This window comes from Euleptes europaea, chromosome 8, assembly GCF_029931775.1.
Source record: "Euleptes europaea isolate rEulEur1 chromosome 8, rEulEur1.hap1, whole genome shotgun sequence".
NCBI classification, from domain to species: domain Eukaryota; kingdom Metazoa; phylum Chordata; class Lepidosauria; order Squamata; family Sphaerodactylidae; genus Euleptes; species Euleptes europaea.
The window spans coordinates 70,039,771-70,064,091 of record NC_079319.1 but is presented as its reverse complement, the minus strand read 5'-3'; the positions used below and the strand labels follow the sequence as shown (position 1 = coordinate 70,064,091).

The window sequence follows — 24,321 nt, the reverse complement described above, 5'->3', positions numbered from 1 at the left end:
AACATGAAGTAACATAGCACATGAAAGTGATCTTTCATGTCCCAAGGCCAGAACGTACTGCAGCTTTAGCCATGTCCAGCTTCCAACTTATGTACTTCCAACCCTGGTCAAACATATAGAGAACTGCAAGGTCAGGAGCCTAAGGCCAGTTCAAGAAAGAGAAAGACAACTGGGCGAGAGCAGTATAATAATGATCTCTTTTCAAATCCTCTATAAGTCTCACCAAGCAGCTGATCAACAGGAAGAAGATGGAATTGACTTCTGCCTCATTTGTCTATATATGTTGACACTACCGAAAGGCTGCAATAAATTTAAGGTTAAGAGAAATAGATAATTAACGAGTACAATCATGACTCAATTCCATTTCATGCTGGAGTAAGCAAAGTAGTTCAGAATTCCTTGCAAGCACATGGTAACTGAAGTGATGAGCATGCAGCTGGCTTAGTGTGACAAGCTTTTTCTACCAACTGAGGGGACCCCCACAGCCTCTTACGATTTTGGGGAACCCATTTTGTTTTAAACTGTAACTCTTTCCCTCAGTTACAGGATGTTCTTAGGGTAGCAAGTGTAAAGGCTGTGAGATAATTTGTTGCTGTGAGATAATTTTTGTGGCAAGCGAGAAGTACATGGAGATCACTGAGGCAGAGTTGTATGCAAATAACGAAGAAGAGCTGTCTATTTACAGGTTGCTTTTAAAGAACAGATCAGCAACACAGGTCTGCAATAGTCAAAGGAGAAATCTGGCCAAGACAAGTACATTTAAGCTAATGGCTTCACAGTTTCGTCTGAATCCTCTTTAATGCTTGCAAGTACAATCAGGCTAGGTTGGATCCTTTCGCACATATAGTATTCCACCCACACCAGCCTGCCAGTTTCCAAGAGTCAAACTAAATGGTACAAGGTCCACTCATCACCAGAGACAGGCCTAACAACCAGGTAGTCTATCCTGTCCTAGAGGTAGAGTTAAACCACTCTGCCACACTACCAAGCAGAGCTACACTTTAAACTGTCTGGTCTCTTGCTACAGTGGACCCAAATTATCACTGCTCTCCCTGAGGCAGATGTGAACTACCTCCACCTGTGCTTCCCTCCATCATTCCACCTCCGCCCCCACTGAAAGGTGACCGGATGCTGGAGCCACACTCCCATAAGCTCAGGGATGAAACAGCTGAGTGGCTGTTTTTCCTCTCAGGGGCAGGACAGCTCATGTCCATCACACTTACCTAGCCACGGGCAATTGTGTCTTACCCACAGGACTTCAGAGAACTCATGATCTTTGTCTTCTGCTTCCTGAGCTGCAAACTTCCAGCAAAAAAGGAAGGGGTAATGAGGGAGGACGTTTTCCTCTTATTTGGCTTCATTATGTGATCAAGTCCATCAGAGGGTTACAATTTAACTGTGCAATCCTGAGCAGTTAGCGCATTGACTTCAGTGGACTTAGGAAAGACATTATAAGTGTTATTAGCCTGAATCAACAGCCCTTTTTTCACTGACATTTCAGCAATATACCCAATAGTTCTACACTTAGCAGCTTGTGTAAACAATGGATGGCAGTTTTGCCATATCAGCTAAAGAAGTCACTGAAAAGACTCTTACAATTGGCATTTATTCAGTACTTTATACAATTATTCAAGACACACAGCTTCAATTAATTCTTATCTGAGAATTGTATAAAACATTCTAAATGGCTTTTACATTTCTGCATTCACAAGCATTAATTTAAAAAAATCACTTGAATGCACATAAACAGGAAGAAAGTAAGAATATACAGTGGGGTGACTTTTTTCACCCTTTTACGCAAATATTCCAACAAATGTACATTCATAAACGCCTGAAACAAACAACAAATCCCAAAACCAGTGTAAAGTTTAGCAACTATGGTTAAAATAAAGAAGAGTTAGAATAGTGTCTTTAGAAAGCAACTTAAAATTGTCCTTCAAAGGGATTCTTCTTATAGTACCACATCAAAGTTGCACAACAGACCCCAGTGGTCACTAGGGAATTTGCCACAGTCTAGTTTCTCCAGCCCAATTAAATCCAAACTCTGGGGAATTATTTGCCCACCAGTAGAAGCGGCTCGAAGAAGCAGGCGATCAAACCGCATCTTGCACTTGTAACGGGCATCCAAGTTAGTATTTTGGCTTGTATCCCATGTGTAGTGACAATGTTCTGGCTTGCCCAAAAACTCCCAGATGTCCAGAATGTCGCTAGGTAGACCACCTAGTTTAGCAACCTGAAGGAGAGAGAAGTGTGGGGGTGGGAATCAATAATGGCTTTTTGGACACACTGTCAATAGTAATAATCAACAATAATCAGTCCCAGTCTGAAGGCACATCATGTAGCAACCTCAGTGAAGCATAGCAGGTCTGAGTCTAATCAGTGTTCCCTTGGTGGTCTGCCAGACTTCTTTGTACACTACCTTGAACTGCACAAAGGAAGAAAAGGTAGTTGTAAAAGTAAACAGTAGACAGAATTTTTTTTAATGTAGCACGCACTGTGTATTCATTTTGTCACTTCTTTTATGGCTAGACTGCAAGGTAGCATTCAAGGGATTCCCACACGGCGTCTTCTCCTGGCATCGACCAGATCTACTTAGCATCAGCAAGCTAGCTGGGGCACATGCCCTCCAATCATACGCTAATTATAAAATCCCCACCATTCAACAACCACCTTGAATTTAAAAACTATCTTGTACTGCTCATGTTCAGGGCTCGATAAGCTCTTTCCTGTTCACCTAGCTGGGAACCTCTGTAGTGCTACTGGGCAATTTTGCCTTCTGCATGCACAGCCATGTGAGCAGGAGGAAGCCAAGAGTGGTGTGAAGGTAAGAGGCTTCATGGGCAGACTCTGGTGCAAATCCTTACTCATCATGAAAAAATTCACTGGGCCAGTTTGTTCTTTCTAACCTACCTCACAGGATTGCTGTGAGAATAAAATGGACAAGAGGAGATGCTGCCTTGAGCTCCCTGGCAGAAGTGTGTGTGTGTTAAGTGCCGTCAAGTCGCTTCCGACTCATGGCGACCCTATGAATGAAAGTCCTCCAAAATGTCCTATCTTTGACAGCCTTGCTCAGATCTTGCAAATTGAAGGCTGTGGCTTCCTTTATTGAGTCAATCCATCTCTTGTTGGGTCTTCCTCTTTTCCTGCTGCCCCTGGCGGAAGGGCAGGATAAAAACATGCTAAATAAATATTCCCTAACTCTGGATCTCAACATTCTCATATTATTGGGGGGGGGGGGGGAAGAGGCATAGATTCCCCAACTGTTTACTTCCCTCTCTATGATTACTTACATGCTCTCAACTTCTTAATTAAATCTGTTCAGGGGAGGGGAATCTACAAGGGAGGGCAATCTGCTAGACACAACTCATCACTTATAGGAATAAAGAGAAGACAAAATAACATTTTATCAAAAAAAAAAACAGTAACTTGCTGCAGTTCACCTCTTTGTCTCTCAGATTTGTATCTCCTCCAAATATCACAGTAGTGGATGCTGGTGTCTCACTAATTTTCTTCAGCACCAGCTTCAACTGGTTTAAACGCTCTTCAGCGTGATCCTTTGTGCTCTCCAGATGGGAAGTCATAAACCAAAGCTCATTGCCGGAAACGGTTGCCTGTTAGAGGAACAAAACACACAGGATAAAGCTACCTTTCTTGCACCAAGAGGTGCCAGAGCACCCTCATCTCTCTCTCTGGTCCTAGTAAATTATCTCCTCTCCATCAAGCTCTGCCTCCTCTTTTCGCAACTTTTATGCTATCCAATTTCCTTAGACTTCAAACCCTTGGGCCCACACCAGGTCAGTTCTGGATCCTGCATGATTAGCCCATCATGATTGATATTAAAATAAAGAGATAGAAAGAGCAAACTGGAATTGGGTTAACATAGATCAATCACCTAACACACCCGTTCATGAATTCAGAAGCCAATTTGTTTCAATTAGAATTAGGATTGGGGACAAGAGAAATAAACCATTGTCTATAAATGAATTTTTATTAAAAAATAAAAAAAAGTAGATAAGATAAAAATAGATATACAAAATTATTTTTCTGAGAATGAAGATAAAGGAATTTCAGATGAAGTAGTATGGGATGCCGGTAAAGCAGTAGTTAGAGGTCTTTTGAGACAACAAAATTCAAGATGGTTTAAAGAGAGGGAGGCACAAAAGAAGAAGATATTAGAAGAAATTAAACTGGGTGAAAGACAGCTAAGAAAATCACAAGATAAATCATTCAAACAAGAACAGATAGATAGGTTTAAAAAGTTACAGTTACAATATCAATATGAATTTTTAATAACTTTAGAAATAGAGAAAAAAATAATGTTTAACAGAGATTTTTTGAACATACCAATAAACCGGGTAAATTATTAGCTTGGCAGCTTAAACATAAAGAGAAGAAATTACCAGTATTAAAAATTAAGAAGGAGGGTAAAATAATAACAGACAAACAATAAATTATGGAAACTTTCATAGATTATTATTCAAATTTATATAGACAAAGTGTTATTTCAGAGAGGGAAATGGATGTCTATTTAAATTAATTTGACTGGGATGGAATATCACAAGAGCATAAGGAATTATTGGACTCTAGAATAACTATGTAGGAATTAAAAACTGTTATAGGTAAAAGTAAATTAAATAAATCTCCAGGCGAAGATGGATTTACAGCATTTTATTATAAAACCTTCATAGAACAACTATCTCCACATTTATTAAAGGTGATGAATCACTGCTTGCAGAACGGATCCATCCCACAACCCTGGAAACAAGCAAATATAGTTTTAATACCAAAACCAAACTCGGATTTATTGGATGTCAAAAATTATAGACCAATTTCACTATTGAATAATGATTATAAACTTTTTGTAGCTATATTAGCAAATAGGTTAAAAATAGTATTAAATCAGGTTATACATGAGGATCAAGCTGGATTTCTCCCAGGTAGATTGATTAGTCAAAATGTCAGAATAGTAATAGATCTTTTAGAATATGCAGAATCTGTCACTACTCCTATAGCAATGATATTTTTACATGCAGAAAAAGCGTTTGATAATGTAAATTGGAAATTTATGAAAAAAATATTAGAGTATATGGGCTTGGGAAAATTTTTTAAGTCAGCTATTGGAAATATTTACACTTATCAATCAGCTAGATTGCTGATCAATGGTAATTTGACATCACAATTTGAAATCCAAAAAGACACTAGACAAGGTTGCCCTCTTTCATCTTTATTGTTTATTTTAGTGCTAGAAGTTTTATTGAGAAAGATTAGAAATATCCCAGATATAAAAGGATGTCAATTTGGGAGAAATCATTTTAAGGTTAAAGCTTATGCTGATGATTTAATTTGTTTTTTAACTAATCCTATTATAGGATTTGGTTAACAACCTTAATTTATTTAAAAACAATTATATTAAGTTATGGCAACAAATTGTTATAGATTTAAAAATTTTGGAAAAAATACCCCTATCATTATGGGGTAGAATTTCGGTAATTAAAATGATGGTATTACCTAAAATGCTTTTTTTTTCTTCAAAACTTACGAATTATAAAAGGAGCTCAAATATTTAAAATTTGGAAAAAATATATTTTAAATTTTTTATGGGGCAAAGAAAGACATAGAATAGAATAATTTAATTGAACTAAAAGAAACAGGAGGTTTGGGGTTACCAGATTTGAGAATGTATTATGAGGCATCTTGTTTTGTTTGGTTAAAGACCTGGATTTTGTTAGAGAATTCCAAAATATTGGAAATAGAAGGTTTTAATTTACGTTTTGGATGGCATGCATATTTGTGGTATGATAAGGAAAAGATAAACAAAGATTTTAATATTCACATTATTAGATTTGGTTTATTTCAAATTTGGGAAAAATATAAAAGGTTTTTGGAAAATAAAACTCCAGGATGGATTAATCCAGTAGAAGCATTTATGAAGAGAGGGATACACTTAAATTTAGATATGGATGTATATAGAGAAATTATAGATTGTAAGGAAGGAGATTGGGTTTTAAGAAGTAGAGAAGAACTTAATATTAAAGTCTGGTTTATGTATTATAAATTAAAAGATATATTTAACAAAGATAAGCAAGTTGGATTTAATAAAAATAAATCCAAACTAGAAAATATAATAATAAAGGGAAATAAAGGATCGATAGGAAGGATATATAGATTACTAATTGAAGTAAATTTAGAACAAGAAATAATTATACCAGTAATGGTGAAATGGATGAAGGAGTTAGGATATAATATTGATTTGGAAACATGGGAAAACTTATGGAAGAAAGAATTCAAATTTACAATAACCAAGGAAATTAGAGAGAACTTATATAAAATGTTTTATAGATGGTATATAACTCCCGTGATGATAAGCAAAATGAAAAAAGGAGACATGGATTTATGCTGGAAATGTGGAAAGGAAAGAGGAACCTTTATGCATGCATGGTGCATATGAAAAAAAATTTAAATTTTTTTGGGAAAAAGTAATGAGAGAAACTAATAATTTGATCAATACGAGAGTAAAAAGAAATCCTGAATTTTGTTTATTGGGGATTCCTCAAGAAAAAATGGATAGAAATGATAGGGTCATTTGTCAATATAGTTTTGCTGCTGCAAGAATTATAATAGCCAAAGTTTGGAAGCAAGTAAATAAACCTTCAATTAGTGACTGGAGAGAGAAATTATGGATGTATATGAGGATGGCCAAATTAACAGAATTCGTACACGGAAAAGATATTGAAGAATTTTAAAAAACATGGGCAAAGGCCGTCACATATTGGGATAAACTGGCAAAAATGGAATTTTACTATTTTAGTTAATGAGTTATAGAAATAAGTTTAACTTTTTTTATCTTACTGTCAATAGTGTAATCTTTAAACTGTTTAGACACTTCTCCGGAAGTCTGGTGACCGCTCACTTTTTATGGTGGGTGGTGGGTCAAAAGGATATTTGGAATTTTGTAATTTTGCAATTTTGATTGTATTAAGCAGATTATATAATTGATACTCTTTTGTATTTTCTTTTTATTACTGTATTTGTTTGTTTTGTTTTATGTGTTATGTTATAAAAATAAAAATATTAAAAAAAGAAGAAGCCAATTTGTAAATCTGTGGCATCAGGACAGAAGAGGTATAGTACTATTTTTAAAAAAGGCTATTTTGATTTGTGAGTATTATCAATAAATAAAATATTAGTAATGAGCTACTTTACAAGACAGTTGTGAAAATAAAACAGAACGGGAGAATGATGTATGCTGCCTTGAGCTCTTTGGAAGGAGAGTAAGATAAAATATACTAAATAAATACATACATCTAGGCCTGGAACTCGAGTTCTCACGCTATTGGTGGGGGAGGCAGAGATTTCCCCAATGTCTCACCCCCAGATTCTTTACTGTCCCATCTACCGTATATACTCGCGTATAAGCCGAGTTTTTCAGCCCAAAAAAAGGGCTGAAAAAGCCGAACTCGGCTTATACGCGGGTCAATACGGTAGAGGGGGGAGGAGGAAGGAGGGAGGAGGGAGGAGGGAGGGGGGAACTTACCTCCATCACCGCCGCCGCCGGGCCCAGCCACCTTCCTCTGGCCGGGAGGGGCCTTCCTGTGCAGGCAGGAGGCCCCCGCCGGCCGCGCCGCCGCTGGCCGCGCGCCTGGCCGCCTTTCTCTGGCCGGGAGGGGCCTGCCTGCGCAGGCAGGAGGCCCCCGCCGGCTGCGCCGCCGCGGCCGCGCACCTGCTTGCCTTCCTCTGGCCGGGAGGGGCCTTGCGGAGGCCCCCGCCGGCCGCACCGCCGCGGCCGCGCGCCTGGCCGCCTTTCTCTGGCCGGGAGGGGCCTGCCTGCGCAGGCAGGAGGCCCCCGCCGGCCGCGCCGCCGCCGGCTGCACGCCTGGCCGCCTTTCTCTGGCCGGGAGGGGCCTGCCTGCGCAGGTAGGAGGCCCCCGCCGGCCGCGCCGCCGCGGCCGCGCACCTGGCCGCCTTTTCTGGCCGGGAGGGGCCTGCCTGCGAAGGCAGGAGGCCCCCGCCGGCCGCGCCGCCGCCGGCTGCGCACCTGGCCGCCTTTCTCTGGCCGGGAGGGGCCTGCCTGCGCAGGTAGGAGGCCCCTGCCGGCCGCGCCGCCGCCGGCCGCGCGCCTGGCTGCCTTTCTCTGGCCGGGAGGGGCCTTGCGGAGGCCCCCGCCGGCCGCGCCGCCGTGGCCGCGCGCCTGGCCGCCTTTCTCTGGCCGGGAGGGGCCTGCCTGCGCAAGCAGGAGGGCCCCGCCGGCCGCGCCGTCGCCGGCCGCGCGCCTGGCTGCCTTTCTCTGGCCGGGAGGGGCCTGCCTGCGCAGGCAGGAGGCCCCCGCCGGCCATGCCGCCGCCGGCCACGTGCCTGGGCGCCTTCCTCCGGCCGGGAGGGGCCTCCTGCCAGCCCAGGAAGGCTGCGCCGCCGCCGCCGATTCGCCGCCTCTTCAGGTAAGTAGGGGGTTCAGGGGCTCTTCCCCCTCCCCCCCTTGGATGGCACTGGGGTCGGGGTGGGTTGGGAGGGCCCGGAGGCCAGCGGGAGGGCGACCTGGGGCAGGGGCCCTGCGCTCTAAAATGGCGGCCGCCATTTTAGAGCGCAGCATTGCCGGTAAAGGGAATTTCTTATTGACCCTCAGCTTATACGCGGGTCAATAAGAAATTCCCTTTTCTGGCCTCAAATTTGGGGGGTCGGCTTATACTCGGGTCGGCTTATACCCGAGTATATACGGTATCTTATTAAACAAGCAGAGAACATGCAAGCACTTGTGGGGGGGATAGGACCTCAATTTCTCCTGTATCCACCTCCCCACATTATTTCCTCTTTCCCTTCTACTGCCAACTCCCATATCCTCTCCCCTTTCCCTCATTCCTTCTCTCCTTCCCACCCACCTTCCCAGAGCAACCTCCAGTCTTTAGCTTTAATGTTTAATTCATTTATACCCTGCCTTTCTTCTCAACGGGGACCCAAAGCAGCTTATATCATTCTTCTTGTAGAGGAAAAAGCCAGGTCCCCCACCCCCCGCTCCTGGTTTCTCACTTTGATTCAAAATTCAAAAGACTATCACCAGCTCTTATTAACCACTTCATGCCCAGGCAGGAGATAAGAGCCACTTCTGCCTGCTGGTAACAAATTATCAAGTAGCGCTCTCCTTGCAGGGTAGGCCCTCGCAAGGAGAATCAAAACAAAAGGGTTGGTAAACGGACCACAGCTTATCAAGGCAATTGGATTTAGAGCTTGAAGCCAAAAAGTCAACCAGCACACCAAATCATATTATAAAGGAGCTTATTCAGGAAAGCTTGTGCTCTTACAGACAACAAGAGGTTTCTCTCCTCCATTTTATCTTCACAACAACCCTGTGAGGTAAGTTCCACTGAGTGAATGACTGGCTTAAAGTCACCTGTGCATGTCATAGTGGGAATCTGACCATGGGTCTCCCAGATTCTAGTCTGATATTATCACCACTACGTCACACAGGCTTTCTTGTGGTGACACATGATCACCACTTAGCCTTGGTGAGCTGTGCAAATCACGTGATAGCAAATTGCCAGTTGTTGCTGCCAGGTGTGGTCCTGATGGATGAGAGGGGAGCAGGGGCAAACTGGTGTGGTCCTCTATGGTGAGAGGGGAGCAGGGGCAAACTGGGAGGCCAAAACAGCCCTTAAAAGGACTCTGCCCAACCACCTTGTCTTTTACTTACAGAAACCAAGGCTTGGGCAATATTGTGTTTGCCTAGCAATCCCCACAATGGCCACTGAAATCTACTTTCTTAAAGGTATAACCACTGCTTCTATTTTTTTTTGGGGGGGGGGTTATGCCCCAAAGTATTTTTTCAGATTTTTCTGCAAACATGGGGCTTTTCTCAGGTCTGTAGAAAGATTGGAGAGTGGGACAAGACCGTTTTGAGTATCCCCAAATTTGGCCATGTTGAGAATTAGATATATTGACAACGGTAAGGTCTCACACTTTCTTCAACATCCCCTCAAATCCTACAGTAGAGTTCTAACATGCAAGTCTATTAATTAAAAGAACCAGAAATTTTTAACTAATTGGCAGACCTAGTTAAAGATAATTACCTCCACCAATACCCCATAGATAATTTTTCCCTTTCATATTAGCATGCAAAGAAAGGCACACTATTTCTAATTTTGAGACATAATTTATACCTTTAATTTTAGAACAGTAAAAAAAATTGTGATTTCGACATATTTCTGTGAATTGGACAGCTCACTCACATGTACTGATAATAAATTTCTCATCATAGAGGTTGTTGGAAAAGGTATTATTTCATGATGTAAAACTCTTACTCTTGATTTTTTCAACATTATAGCCGTAAAATAACCTTCAGTGTTACCTGCAGAGAAGCACATACATGGAAAAAGGAAAGGTCAGCAACAATTTCATTCAGAAATTACACATACTAGAAGACAGCCATTTTATGTATTTTGAAATATTCATATACTTTATTTTCCATCCATGCAAAGCAGTCAGTGCCCAGAAAAATGGCACAGCTACTATGGTTCTCTCAAAAATCATCCTTGGGAGAAAGAAGGATCTCATAACTCAGTAATGAATTTTTTTTTTTAATGTAAGGCCAACAAAGTGCAGTGCTATTAAATACAGAATTCTTTATTTCTAAAGGGTTCGAATGATATTCAGGATGGGAATTTACAGCTATGGCTGAGAGAAAGGGAGTACCCCAAGGTCCCCAGTGAGTTTCCTCGGGTCTTCTAGGTCCTACTCCAACCACCACAGCACACAGTAATGAAAAATGAAAAAGTGGGATTTTAATTATTACAACTATATCAACATAGACAGGGGACCCCCATCATGAGCTTATAACAATTAGTATAACTTATTTTACCTGGAATAATTGTGTAACTAACAGCTCTCTTCTTCAGATAGTTCAGATATATTGGAACAACTTCTTGTAAAAATACCACATCTGGACGATACCTAGATGAGAAGGAGAGGTAGCCCCAATGACTGGGACTGACTGAACTAATAATGCAGAGTTATAGCCTTCTTAGTCTAGTGAAGTCAATAGGTTTCAAAGGGAATAATTCCACTTATGATTATACTTTCATTCACAAAAGCTCCTACCCTGCCAGAAATGTTGTTAAGTCTTTAAGGTGCTACTGGTCTCTTGCTCTTTACTACTGCTAGTGACAGACTAACACGGCTCACCCACTGAACAGGAGAATGAAGGCACACAAGTGGGCAGACACCACACCGACACACATTTTACCAATAATACAAGCTGATCTTACCCCACTACTATTCATGTTGTTGTTCTGGTGTTGCTGCATTTAAAGAACATTGCAGCAATTTACTGATAGGTTGCTGGTAAACTGCTACGATATTTAAGAAGGAAAAAGAGGAAGAGGCTGCGGGCTTTCTGCAGGAGACTAGCAGCAGCTGAGACACATGTAGGCTGACTTTCCCTCTCCTCTTTCTGCAGGGGCTCTGCTTGGGGGTTGCAGCTGGCCAGACATGGACCACTTTTGGGGTGGGGGATTTTTTTTAATGCCGCTTTGGGTCTCTCTGCAAAGAAACACAGCCTAAAACTGATCAAACCAATGTTGTTCTTTGTTTAAACTAAATGTAACTACTAACAAAAGTGGGGCAGGGGGACGTGGGTAATCTAATTTTTTAAAAACAGACAATCATTACAAAATCAAAGAAGATGAAGAGTTGGTTTATATATGCTGACTTTCTCTACCACTTAAAGAGAGAAACAAACCGGCTTACAAACACCTTCCCCTCCCCACAACAGACACCCTGTCAGGGGCTGAGAGAGTTCGGAGAACTGTTACTAGCCCAAGGTCACCCAGCTGGCTTCTTTTGTAGGAGTGGGGAAACCAACACAGTTCACCAGATTAGCATCCGTTGCTCAAGTGGAAGAGTGGGGAATCAAAGCAGATTCTCCAGATTAGAGTCCGCCGCTCTTAACCACTACACCACACTGGCTCTAAACATACATGACATATCATGAGGAAGCACCATGAAGAAATACCGAGTACAACAGCAACACCAATTAAGAGATCTTATGTGAGCTAAGTAGCAACAGATTCAAATCTTATTAGGGTTAAAATTTCTTTCTAGATGTGCATAATTATTCTTGAAAAATCCTCCTTCAACTACTACCTAGCACAAAAATTGGTAGTCAATATCCTATGCTTGGTCTTTAAGGAAAACACACAGTCTATTATGAAGTATATTTATTGTTAAGCATTCCAGTGATTTTAACAGAAGCAGCCTCGTAAATCTTCATAGGATTGTGGTTGGAGGTACTTACAGAGCTAAATAGGAGCAGACTCCTCGTGCCCTTTCTTGCTGATTACTCAAATCCAGGCCATCTATGTTCCAAGTAATTAAGGAAAGTGTGCTGTCATCCTCTTGCGGGCCAAGCCCTGCCTCTTTCACAGCAGCCACTACACTACTGGCATTCGGACTATCAGTCAGGTCAACACTAGAAAACATATACAGGAAAAGATAGTGAGAGACAAAATGTGCTAGTCAAAGTAGCATGTGTTCATCATCTTCAGAAAAATATTTTGGAGGAGCCCAAGACAATATAAGTCACTGCATATTCAGCTAATTTGACACCATTGGGGGGGGGGCAGTTTGTGAAAGTCACAGCAGTTACCCTGCTCCCCATAGACTCTGGGTCACTGGCTTCTTTGAGTAACTCCAGGCAAGAAACAGAAAGTGCCAGCAATATGAAGACACTGTGTGTTCTCTCACGAGCAAAAGTCACAGTAGAGAACAGGCAGCACTGATAAACAGCACTGACTGCCAAAGAGAATGAACCAATAAGAGAGGACTATGTGTATGGGGCACTATCTGTGAAAATAGCAGTTAAGATGATGGGCTGGCTCCTTTGACTCCCTTCTGTCAAATCTGTGACGAAGCACCGAGTGATCATGGAGCATCCTATATTTAATGGCCTGAGGGCCAGTTTAATTAATCCTTTATTTATAAATATGGAAAGCTCCAACGAGGCATCTTGCAGTTCGAGGATGCAGGTGGCATGGCTGCTATCGGAAACATACGATTGTTACTCTGTGACAAAATTCATAAGGGCAACAATTAAATAGCAAAAGAATAACACTAAGTAAGGCATTTTTTATTCCTTTACTTTCTGGTCAAGGCTATAGCTGTATGAGCAGTACCAGATAAATCGATAGATAGCTGAGGCACATGGGATGAGGGCACATCTGTGATGAGGGCACTTTGGAGTGAAGAATACCAGACTGGGGCATAGAAGGGTATTTAGAAGGCAGTGCGACATGCCTCTCTGAGGTTTGTACAACACATCTTTCCATATCATGAACACACAGAGACCGTGGCAAAAACAAGAAAGGAACCAACGTAATATTGCTTCATTCCAATCAACAAACCCTTGCATTTCTGCATACCTACACTGGCATCAGGTAATGCACTTGTATGTACATTAACATCATAATTGATTATTTAACCATGTTCTTTTCCAGAGCTAGAGACGCCACGCAAACTACTCACAAGGTCTCAGTTCCGGGGAGAGCCTGGGGCGCCCTGTCCAAACGCTGTTCATCAAGGGGTGGTTCAAAGTAAGAATTCAGCGCCCTCTGAAAAGCAAAGGCAGAAAAGGCGGGGTCAGGTCGAAGCACGAGAACCTTGAAGCCATCTCCCAAAACTGTCGCCAGAGCATACTTGCACGTCCCAGTCATTCTCGGCCAGGTAGCACCGAGCCACGGCGGCGTCACTGCCGGCGACAGAAGCAAACTCCGTGCAAAGCTGCCGCCGGTGCTTTTCCACATCTGCGTCCGCCCGCTGCTTCTGCTCTTCTCCCTCCTCCTCAGCTGGACGCTGCTCCGCCCGCATTTCCTCCTGCTCCATCCCCGAAGCAACGCCGCTCACTTCCATCTCTCCAGCAGCTCCGCGGGCGGGTCGCAGGGGGCGCGCCCAGCCCCCGCCTGGGAGGAGGAGGAGGAGGGGAGAGAGAAGGGAGGAAGGCGGCAGAAGCCCAGCAACGCGCGGCCACCGGGCGGCCAGCAGAACACGAGTCGCGCACGCGGCACCGTCACGCGGCGCGCAGCTCTCCTGAGGGCGCGCGGCACCCCTGCGCCTGAAAACGACGTCATCACCCGCAGCCGCCACGTGCGCCCGCTGCGGTCGCCGCGCGTCCTTCAAGGAACTCTGTGCGCGTGCGCAGTGGGACCGTCGCGTCCTCTCGTGAGCCCTCGACCGCGAGGGCGGCCTGTTCTTCTTCTTCCCGCCTCGTCCTCCGGCGCTGCTCGGTCGTGAGGGCCGCGGCCTCTGGGCGACTGCCTCGGGCGTGAGCGAAGCCCCCGCGATGAGCCACCTGACGGTGCAGTCCCTCCGCCAGGTGATGAAAGTCCTTCTGGACTCGCCGGGCTTTGATCGGGTGCTAAACAAGGTAATAAAGGCTCAGGTGACCTGGCCCGGGGCTGCCAAGGTCTGCGGAAGGACGGCCTCGAAGGCCTTGGGCGTCTGCTTGTCAGCGACTGTAATAAATTGAATCGAATTGGTGACTTGGACGTTCATCTCTTGAAAAGGCTTGGGGGTTACTGTCAGGCTTCAGTACCTCGTTGCATCTCAGTAATAGTAAACTTCACTCCAGACGTTGCAGAGCGTTTAAAGCTTTATTAAGGAAGCAAACGGGTTCAGCATGTCTGTACAAACGTAAGGTCAGAATACAGAATGGGAAAATACAGGTCATCTTTATAGGGGACACGCACTAGAACTGATTACACGTAATGGCTTTGAAATGCAAAATATAAACATCAGGGTTCTTTCAAGCTTCTAAAGATGCCAGGGTTCCGGGCAGGATTGACACCTTGAGAACAGATAGCAGATTTACAATAGGAAGGCTTGTTTTGAAGTGGAAGTATTGGTGCCTCCGGCTTTCCCACCTTTCTCCCAAACTGAACAGACTTTCCCACGAGACCGGGAGGGAGGGTTAAGAGCACGGAGTTTGCTTATCCGGGGCCCGACTGGGTGCCCTCGCTGACAGTTACTCAAGTCCACATTACTAGAGGCTCAGCTAGCTTGTATACCGCAGGTCAGGAAAGGTAGTAATAAGTCCAAGAGGTCACCACCATGGCTAACGGGTAAGGTGAAGGAAGCGATTAGAGGAAAAAAGTCTTCCTTCAGAGACTGGAAGGTTTGCCCAAACGAGGCAAACAGAAGCAAACACAAACTTGCACAAAGGAAATGCAAGCAGATAATTAGAGATGCAAAAAAGATTTTGAGGGGCATATTGCTAAACACATCAAAACAAGCAATAAGAAATTATTTAAGTATATTAGGAGTAGGAAACCAGCTAGGGAAGCGGTTGGACCGTTGGATGACAATGGGAGTAAAGGAACTCTAAGGGAGGATAAAGCGATTGCTGGAAAACTAAATGAATTCTTCTCATCTGTCTTCACTGTTGAAGGTACAGGGCAGATTCCTTCTGAACAGAGATTTTGGAAAGGGGAAAATGAGGAACCGAGGCAAATAGTGGCAACAGGGCAGGAAGTCCTAGAACGTCTAGACAAACTGCAAACTAACAAGTCACAGGGACCAGACGGTATTCATCCTAGAGTTCTTCAAGAACTCAAATGGGAAATTGCTGAACTTCTAACAAAGATATGTAATATGTCCCTTCGATCAGCCTCTGTACCAGAGGACTGGAGAATGGCCATTTATAAAAAAGGTTCCAGGGGGGACCTAGGAAATTACAGGCCAGTTAGCTTAAAGTCTGTTCTGGGTAAATTAGTGGAAAGCATTATTAAAGAGAGAAGGGCAAGGTCTGCTGGGCAAAACCCAACATGTCTTCTGTAAGGGTAGGTCCTGTCTCACTAACCTATTAAGAGTTTTTTTTTAAAAGCATCAATAAGCATGTGGACAGGAATGAGCCTGTGGATATGGTGTATTTGGATTTCCAAAAACCTTCTGACAAAGTCCCCCACCAAAGACTGCTAAGCAAACTTCATAGTCATGGGATAAGAGGACAAGTCCTCTTATGGATTGAGAGCTGGCTGAAAAATAGGAAGCAGAGAGTAGGAATCAATGGTCAGTTCTCACAATGGCAGGATGTGAGCAGTGGGGTGCCTCAGGGATCTGTGTTGGGACCGGTGCTTTTCAACCTGTTCATCAATGACCTGGAGTTGGGGTTAAACAGTGAAGTAGCCAAGTTTGCAGATGACACCAAAATACTTAGGGTGGTTAAAACAAAACCGGACTGTGAAGAGCTCCAGAAGGATCTCTGCATACTGGAAGAATGGGCATTAAAATGGCAAATAAGATTCAATGTAAGTGTAAAGGGATGCATATTGGGGCAAAAAATCCCAACTTCAGATATACACTGATGGGATCTGTGCTGGCAGCGACAGACCAAGAAAGGGATCTTGGGGTGGTAGTGGATAGCTCAATGAAGATGTCAACCCAGTGTGCAGCTGCTGTAAAAAAGGCAAATTCCATGCTGGCCATAATTAGACGAGGAATGGAGAATAAAACTGCTGATATCATACTGCCCTTGTACAAATCTGTGGTGAGACCACACTTGGAATACTGTGTACAGTTCTGGTCACCACACCTAAAAAAGGATATTACAGAGCTTGAGAAGGTGCAGGAAAGAGCAACCAAAATGATTAGGGGACTAGAGCAACTGTCCTATGGGGAGCGGTTAAGACGCTTAGGGCTGTTTAGCTTGGAAAGAAGGCAGCTGAGGGGAGACATGATAGAGGTCTATAAAGTTATGCATGGTTTGGAGAGAGTGGACAGGGAGAAGTTTTTCTCCCTCTCCCATAATACTAGAACACGGGGTCATCTGCTAAATTGGAGGGTGAGAGATTCAAAACAGATAAAAGGAAGTATTTTTTCACACAACACATAGTTAAATTGTGGAACTCCCTGCCCCAGGATGTGGTGATGGCTGCCAGCTTGGAGGGCTTTAAGAGGGAAGTGGACATATTCATGGAGGAGAGGGGTATTCATGGCTGTTAGTTAGAATGGATACTAGTCATGCTGCATACCTATTCTCTCTAGTATCAGAGGAGCATGCCTATTATTTTGGGTGCGGTGGAACACAGGCAGGATGGTGCTGCTGCACTCGTTTGTGGCTTCCTAGAGGCACCTGGTTGGCCACTGTGTGAACAGACTGCTGGACTTGATGGGCCTTGGTCTGATCCAGCAGGGCCTTTCTTATGTTCTTATGCGTTCACCACCTCCCGAGGAAGCCTGTTCACAGTTCTCTCAGAACTCTCTCAGCCCACATGGAGGCAGGCAATGGCAAATCACCTCTGAGCAACTCTTCCCTTAAAAACTATACAGAGTTAACATAACTCAGCTGTGACTTAACAGCACACACACAATAAGAAAATCAAAACAGATTAAAATACACAAATGATACATTTAGAAGCACTCAAGACTTAAAACATGTGATTAACAAGCTCACAGTTCAGTCTGTTAAATAATTCATTCTCCATCCAATGCTCTTTGGGACAAGACTGCCTTACATTCTTTCGAAATGAAGCAAGAGAGAACACCCCTCATCCACTCTGGGCAGGCCATTCCAAAGAACGGCCCACCATGAAAAAGCCTGTGAGCCTGCTGTGGCTATATGGAGAGTCCTAAGGGAGGCCACCTGAAGAAGAACAGTTGGTTTTTATATGCTGACTTTCTCTACCACTTAAGGGAGAATCAAACTGGCTTACAATCACCTTCCATCCCCCTCCCCACAACAGACACCCTGTGAGGTAGGTAAGGCTTACAGAGCTCTAAGAGAGCTGTGACCAGCCCAAGGTCACCCAGCTGGCTTCATGTGGAGGAGTGGGGAAACTAACCCGGTTCACCAGATTAGTGTCCGCCGCTCCAAACCACTCCTCTTAACCACTACACCACGCTGGCTCTTAAGGAAAAGGCTGTTTGCAGAATGTAACTGGTGCAGAGGAGTGTACTGGGAGATGTGGCATATGAGGATCCTAGGCCATGAAGCGCTGATTTGTTTTACTTTTACTGTGAGTTGCTTTGAACGTAGCCGGACAGTGAGATGTCATTTTTATAGAAATAGATATGAATAAATATGTTGACTAGGAAGAACATCCTGCTGATTTGTTCCTAAATTTTAGGATTACCGCTGGTCTTAGTGAAAACTTGCTCAATTTTTGTGATGGGTGCTGTGTAAGCATCAAATCAGTCAGTGCTATACTGAAGTGTTACAAGCCCTCACCTTTTGAGAAGCTGTTCCATTATAGTCCAATGCCATATTGGCATTGTGTTCAGAGTACATTATCTTAGAAAATCTGAGATGCAAAGGACCCCCCACCACTTCCAAACACTTTTAAAACTCCCTCCCTCCCTGTTCCAAAGAATTTGTGAAGATGTTAATTTTTCTCCTTTCCATTGATCACCTGTCCTTTCTCCTCACTCTAAGTAGGACTTCCGGCTTTGTTGTAGAAGTGCAATCTTTTTATCAGTTTGCTGTAGTTTGGTATTTGCTTTCTTTGCTGAAAAGTAATGCAAATTGACGTTAATTGCTTGCATTTGAAACATGCATGGGAACTCTGCTCACCCAGCTAATGACATATTTTCAGTGAGTACCTATGAGCTCACATCTGCTCTAAAGCATACCAACAATAAATGTTATGCCTTTTTGGATTTTCAAGTTCTACTACTGTTATATGTTGTTAAGTTTGTAATATTTTTAAACAAAACTTTGCTTCCTTGGAGTTCTGTTACCAGACAGCAACGAGGCAAATAAATATTTTGAATTAATAAGTGAACTTTGTAATTTTGGTTAGATGGTATACAGAAAACCAACTGAGGCTTCACAGAAAGTAATTTCTGTTCTCTTCTGTCCTTGCTGCCAGATGACTGTTCTTTCTGCCAGCCCTGGGAAAGTTGTGTGTGAAATGAAAATTGAAGAAGAGCACACCAACCGAGGAGGAACTCTGCATGGAGGGTTGACAGCAACTCTTGTGGATGTCGTGTCAACAGCTGCTTTGGTGCACACTGAAAGACAAGCACCTGGAGTCAGTGTGGAGATGAACATTAGGTGTGTACCTGAGAGGCAAGATTGACTTCAATGCTGGCTTTAATTTAACATAGCTTTGATTTTACAGTTTCATTTCTGGAGTGTGCCACATATAAAAAAGAAATATTTGTTTTTAAGTCATAGTTCTAAGATGTTGCTAGTGAGCCAGCGTGGTGTAGTGGTTAAGAGCAGTGGTTTGGAGCTGTTGACTTTAATCTACAGAACCGGGTTTGATTCTCCACTCCTCCACATGAGCAGTGGACGCTAATCTGGTGAACCAGGTTGATTTCCCCACTCCTCTACATGAAGCCAGCTGGGTGACCTTGGGCTAGTCACAGCTCTCTTAGAACTCTCTCAGCCCCACCTACCTGGGTGTCTGTAGTGGGGAAGGGAAGGTGATTGTAAGCCAGTTTGATTCTTCCTTAAGTGGTAGAGAAAGTCAGCATATAAAAACCAACTCTTCTTCTTCTGCTATGTTTTTTAAAAGATCATTCCTGATACTTAAGGCTTCAAAACTTATGCAAAATCTACTTTTATACCTGTTGTCTGATAATCTCTAACCCATTTGTTGGGCTTTATGGTGCAATTCTATGCAGAGTTGTTTCAGTTATAGAAATAACTGGCATAGAATGGCACTGCTAATCATTTTTGGTTACATTTTAGCTTAAAGCATTTAATTTTAAAAAAATAAAATAATTTATCTTAGCAATGTAGGAAATTGGTCATTATTATTCTCTGTCTGCAAGTCACGAGCGGAAGCCAAATGTGATTTGCTCAAGACTGCCCTGTAGAATCCATGACTGGAATATTGTTTCCCAAACCCTTCACTCCACCTGCTGGAGAAACAAAGCAAATCATTCACCGAATCAAGTAGCTGTTTAAAAGGAAAAAAAGGTAAAGGTAGTCCCCCTGTGCAAGCATCGGGTCATTCCTGACCCGTGGGGTGATGTCACATCCCGACGTTTACTAGGCAGACTTTGTTTATGGGGTGGTTTGCCAGTGCTTTCCTCAGTCATCTACACTTTACCCCCAGCAAGCTGGGTACTCATTTCACCGACCTCGGAAGGATGGAAGGCTGAATCAGCCTTGAGCCAGCTACCTGAAACCAACTTCCATTGGGATCGAACTCAGGTTGTGAGCAGAGCTTTGACCTGCAGCTTACCACTCTGCGCCACAGGACTACATAGCTGCAAACCCTTATTTTATTTTTTAAAGTCCTATGGGATTTTAAAGAGTGGCGGACCCAAGAATTACTCAGGGGGCTACAAGGCTGAATGGGGATCTGAACACTGGTCTGAGTCCAAGCCTCTATGATATGTACCACACTGGCTATTATTTGTGACTTTAACATAAACATCTGTTTTTTACTCTCCTTCCCCACCCCACACATTCAAGCTATATGTCAGCAGCTAAGATCGGAGATGAAATCCTGATCACCGCTGAGGTTCTGAAGCAAGGAAGAAGCTTAGCATTTGCCAACGTGGATTTAACAAGCAAGTCAACTGGAAAGTTGATAGCCCAAGGAAGGCATACAAAATTCCTGGGATCCAAATAGAAGGACTTTGAGAAAAGGTATGGAATAAATGTAACGAACACCCAAAATAGAGGAGAAAAAACTATGGGATATGATGTGCTGGTGATTAAATCCTGCTTTATATCTGGCCCCAGTTCAGTTTTACGATTCCATTTTATTATTTTGTATATATTTTATTGTAAACCACTGTTTACCTTTGGGAGGGTGAAGATCAGTGTAATAAATAAAACTGTAATTTGTACATTAGGTCCAAAAAGTACGTTGTTAAATATTTTGCCAGACAATATGCCAAAATATATAATTATTTAAATATATGGTGACAGCGGCAAGAGTGGAGTATGCAAGAAAGCAGAAACAGAAGACTACCCAGATGTAACTGAATGGACAATTAAGGTAGCAGAATATGCAACTATGACTAAGTTAACCTCTGGTTTTTATGAAAAATGGAAAGTAAATAGTTAACTGAAAAAAACAGAATGTTAAAATTTAAGTAAGAAACACGCCATCAAATATGCAAATACAACATTCAAAGAAGGTATAATAGAATAGAGTAAGTTCCATTATAATGTAAGAGTTTGATGTTTATATGTTTGTATGCTTTTTAATATCTTTGGGAAATTAAAAAAACTTTAAAAAATAAATAAATAAAACTGTTCTCACAATTAAAAAAAAGTCTCTTACAGTTGACATGAATTTGAATGTTAAAGCTGTTCAGCTCAGAAGAAGAGTCGACAACAAAGTGATGAAAGCGTTCCTGCCTGCCCTGGAGACAATCCTCAGCTGCTGAAATGGGTGGACTATTTATAGGACAGGCTGCTGCTGCTGCCTTCAAACCATTGTTCTTGTAATTGCTCCTGGAGACAACTTGTGCATATACTTTTTCACAGATTTTTGTACTCTGAAACCATTTAGAAGATACCTGAAACTCCCTCCTCTAATTTGAAACGTACTGAATAGTATTGTATTACAGAGTAGCCATGTTGGTCATGAGGGTGTTATCCTCTGCCTCAAAATTGTGAAGATGTTTTTGTGAATGTCTCAGTAGATAGACCTCCGGCCCTGCATAGGGCACTCTTGGCCTGTCCATTCCTGTATACCCACAGGGCAAGGGCTTAGTCAAAGACGTCAGGGCTCAGAGACCAAGCATCCTGGCTCCAAATCCTCACCAGAAGACTCCCACCAATTACCTGCAAGTTGCATTCGCTATCTGCCTTGCTCTCTGAAGAGCTTCCTACATCACTTCAGCTTCCTCATCGGTGCTCCGATGTCACTTCCAGCCCGCCCAGATTTACATCATTGTTGCCAGAAGTCCTGCAGAAGGAGAAGTGCGTCACAAATATTGAACCTAAAGCATGACTGTTTTGCTGCAGGAAGTTCAGTGTGGAAAGAAAACAAGCTGTTTTTCAATAAAATGAGCTTTTATAAAAGCTTATTATTGTGTATAATTTACTTTTTAAATGTACTTTTATCCTTTTAATTAAGGTGAAAATTGGGTCCATCTGTTTATTCATTTCCCCTGTAAGTCTGCTTAAATTCTTTTTTTTAAGGCCTGGCATATAGAAAATGTTCATGTGGTTGCTTTGTGGCTCACTCATCTTATGGAAGTCTATCAAGCCATGTATTCCTACTGTTCTTTTATGAAGTATGGCTAAAATACCTTTTGGACCTCTGTGCCCAATGAGATCTGTAGTCACAACTCTAGATGCGGTCAAAACAGGAAGTGAGCTTTGTTGAGGCATGGAGTATGGTCGTATTAATTGTGGCCCTTGGGTTGTGGAACTCAATTGCAAGGGAGAGGCCAACTTGAATGTGCCATTGCTGACCTTTAGAATTGAGGGCAAGGATGCTCTGATGCCACTAAACTTGTGTTAGTTTTTGGTCTTACTGTTGAAAGGGGTTGTGGATAATATTAGTTCTACGGAATTGTTACTGTTAAATCCCCTCTCTACCATGGAAGTCTGCAGGGCGTCTTTGGCCCATCACACACTCTCAGCCTAACCTACCTCACAGGGTTGTTGTAAGAATAAAATGGAAGAGATTACAACAGTGTAAGCCATGTTCTGTCCTCATTGGGGAGAAAGGCAAGCTATAAATGAAGTAAAGAAAGATGTAGACAAGCTTGAAAGTGTCCAGAGGAGGGCAACAAAGATGGTGAGGGGTCTGGAGACCAAATCATATGAGGAAAGGTCAAAGGAGCTGGGTATGTTTAGCCTGAAGACAAGACTGAGAGGGGATATGATAACCATCTTCAAGTACTTGAAGGGCTGTCACATAGAGGAGGGTGCCGAGGGTGTTTTCTGTTGCCCCAGAAGGTTGGACCAGAAACAACAGGTTGAAATTAAAAGAGTTTCCGTCTAGACATTAGGAGGAATTTTCTAACAGCAGTTCCTCAGTGGAACAGGCTTCCTCGGGAGGTGGTAAGCTCCTTCTCTAGAGGTTTTTAAGAAGAGGTTAGATGGCCATTTGTCAGCAGTGCTGATCTGTGACCTTACGCAGATGATGAGAGGGAAGGCATCGTGGCCATCTTCCGGTCACTGGGTGTGTGCGTGGGAGGTAGTTGTGAGTGTCCTGCATTGTGCAGGGGGCTGGACTAGATGACCCTGGTGATCCCTTCCAACTCTATGGTTCTATGAACGCATTGGGGAAATTTTTCCAGTATGGATACTGTGCTCTACCCCTTGATGGTAATAGTAATATTATACTACAATGGTCACTAGAACTTAATCCATGGATCTTGATCCAGATTGTCATCTTGGGAGGAAAGGGCTAGGTTCTTGTTCTTTTTAACACACCTGTGATGAGCAGAAATTCAAGCATGAGAAACATCGCCAGGCATGTAGATGCACAGTGTTGAGAAAAGCTTGGCTTATTGAATGTTTATATTACAGAGCTTTTATAATCCAAGGAGTCCTCCTGGCAGGAAGAAAAGTTGGTACTTTTAGTTTTGCAGTGTCAAAGATTGAATTTGCCAGCTTAAGTGACTGCGGTCAGATTGGACTCTGCCTTTGCATCACCTCTGAAATGAAGCCTTTAAGTCTAGGTTTAGTGAGTAGTTTTAGAATTACAGCATTTCAGCCTTCTACACAAAATATACTGAAACTCATAAAAAAGTAGCAGTCTCAGGATTTGTTAGCATTAGAAGTCCAAACTCATTTAAAAAAAATAGCATGTCATCCCATGCAGACATCCGGCTGTTAGTGTTGTTGGGATGGGGGGGGGGCGGGGTCACAATTTCTGATCTCAGTAAAGGGCAAAGAGAGTTAAGCAAGCTGAGTGAAGAGGGAAGCTCATCTGCAAGAGCTGTATATGGTCAAGAAGGAACTGAGAAAAGCAGGGTGATAATTTTACCTTTCATAATAAATGTATTTAAGTATCTACACCCTGCTTTTCCCCCTGTAGAAACTCAAAGCAGCTTACAATAACAAAAAAAATAACCATATATAAATAAACCTATAAAGCAGAGTTACATCTTGAGCTGGTCCTGGACCAGTTGGCTAACTCATCCAAATGCACAGGCCAAGAGCCTTTTGGGCCCTGCTGCTGGAACAAGCAAGGAGAGGCTGGTCCTCCATAAAAACCTAAAACAGCTAGTAAACATGTTCCTCCCACTCCCTCGGCAATGGCAAACCACCTCCGAACATCTCTTGCCTTGTAAATCCTACAGGGTCAGCTGCGACTTGATAGCAAAAAAGAAGAAGAATCAAATGCAGGCTGAGGGACACAAACTCAATTCTCTGTCTCCCCACCCCCCAACTGCCAACTCTTCTACCAGGCATTGTAG

The 24,321-nt window shown here is 43.0% G+C and overlaps 2 protein-coding genes across 2 annotated transcripts; one reads left to right on the top strand and one right to left on the bottom strand.

Moving 5' to 3' along the window:
- Positions 1–1,877: 1,877 nt before the first annotated feature.
- TDP2 (tyrosyl-DNA phosphodiesterase 2) lies at positions 1,878–13,890 on the bottom strand. The gene is made up of 7 exons (XM_056854524.1): positions 13,678–13,890; positions 13,507–13,592; positions 12,281–12,454; positions 10,847–10,938; positions 10,218–10,336; positions 3,441–3,611; positions 1,878–2,233 (listed from the first exon to the last, which is right to left on the bottom strand). Exons 1-7 carry the CDS (start codon positions 13,888–13,890, stop codon positions 1,952–1,954), a joined length of 1,137 nt encoding a protein of 378 aa, XP_056710502.1. The 3' UTR covers positions 1,878–1,951.
- Positions 13,891–14,316: 426 nt separating this feature from the next.
- Positions 14,317–20,561, top strand: ACOT13 (acyl-CoA thioesterase 13). The gene is made up of 3 exons (XM_056854725.1): positions 14,317–14,404; positions 18,843–19,027; positions 20,402–20,561. The coding sequence occupies exons 1-3, from the start codon at positions 14,321–14,323 to the stop codon at positions 20,559–20,561; spliced, it is 429 nt and encodes a 142-aa protein (XP_056710703.1). The 5' UTR covers positions 14,317–14,320.
- The last annotated feature ends 3,760 nt before the right edge of the window (positions 20,562–24,321 follow it).

Excerpts from the sequence above, each read along its gene's own strand:
- TDP2 (XM_056854524.1), bottom strand. The coding sequence starts at position 13,890 with ATGGAAGTGAGCGGCGTTGCTTCGGGGATGGAGCAGGAGGAAATGCGG. Across the intron at positions 13,593-13,677 it reads AGAATGACTGGGACGTGCAA|AGGGCGCTGAATTCTTACTT; the intron begins GTATGCTCTGGC and ends TTTGCTTTTCAG. Across the intron at positions 10,337-10,846 it reads TAGTTACACAATTATTCCAG|GTAACACTGAAGGTTATTTT; the intron begins GTAAAATAAGTT and ends GCTTCTCTGCAG.
- ACOT13 (XM_056854725.1), top strand. The coding sequence starts at position 14,321 with ATGAGCCACCTGACGGTGCAGTCCCTCCGCCAGGTGATGAAAGTCCTT. Across the intron at positions 14,405-18,842 it reads TTGATCGGGTGCTAAACAAG|ATGACTGTTCTTTCTGCCAG; the intron begins GTAATAAAGGCT and ends CCTTGCTGCCAG. Across the intron at positions 19,028-20,401 it reads AGTGTGGAGATGAACATTAG|CTATATGTCAGCAGCTAAGA; the intron begins GTGTGTACCTGA and ends CACACATTCAAG.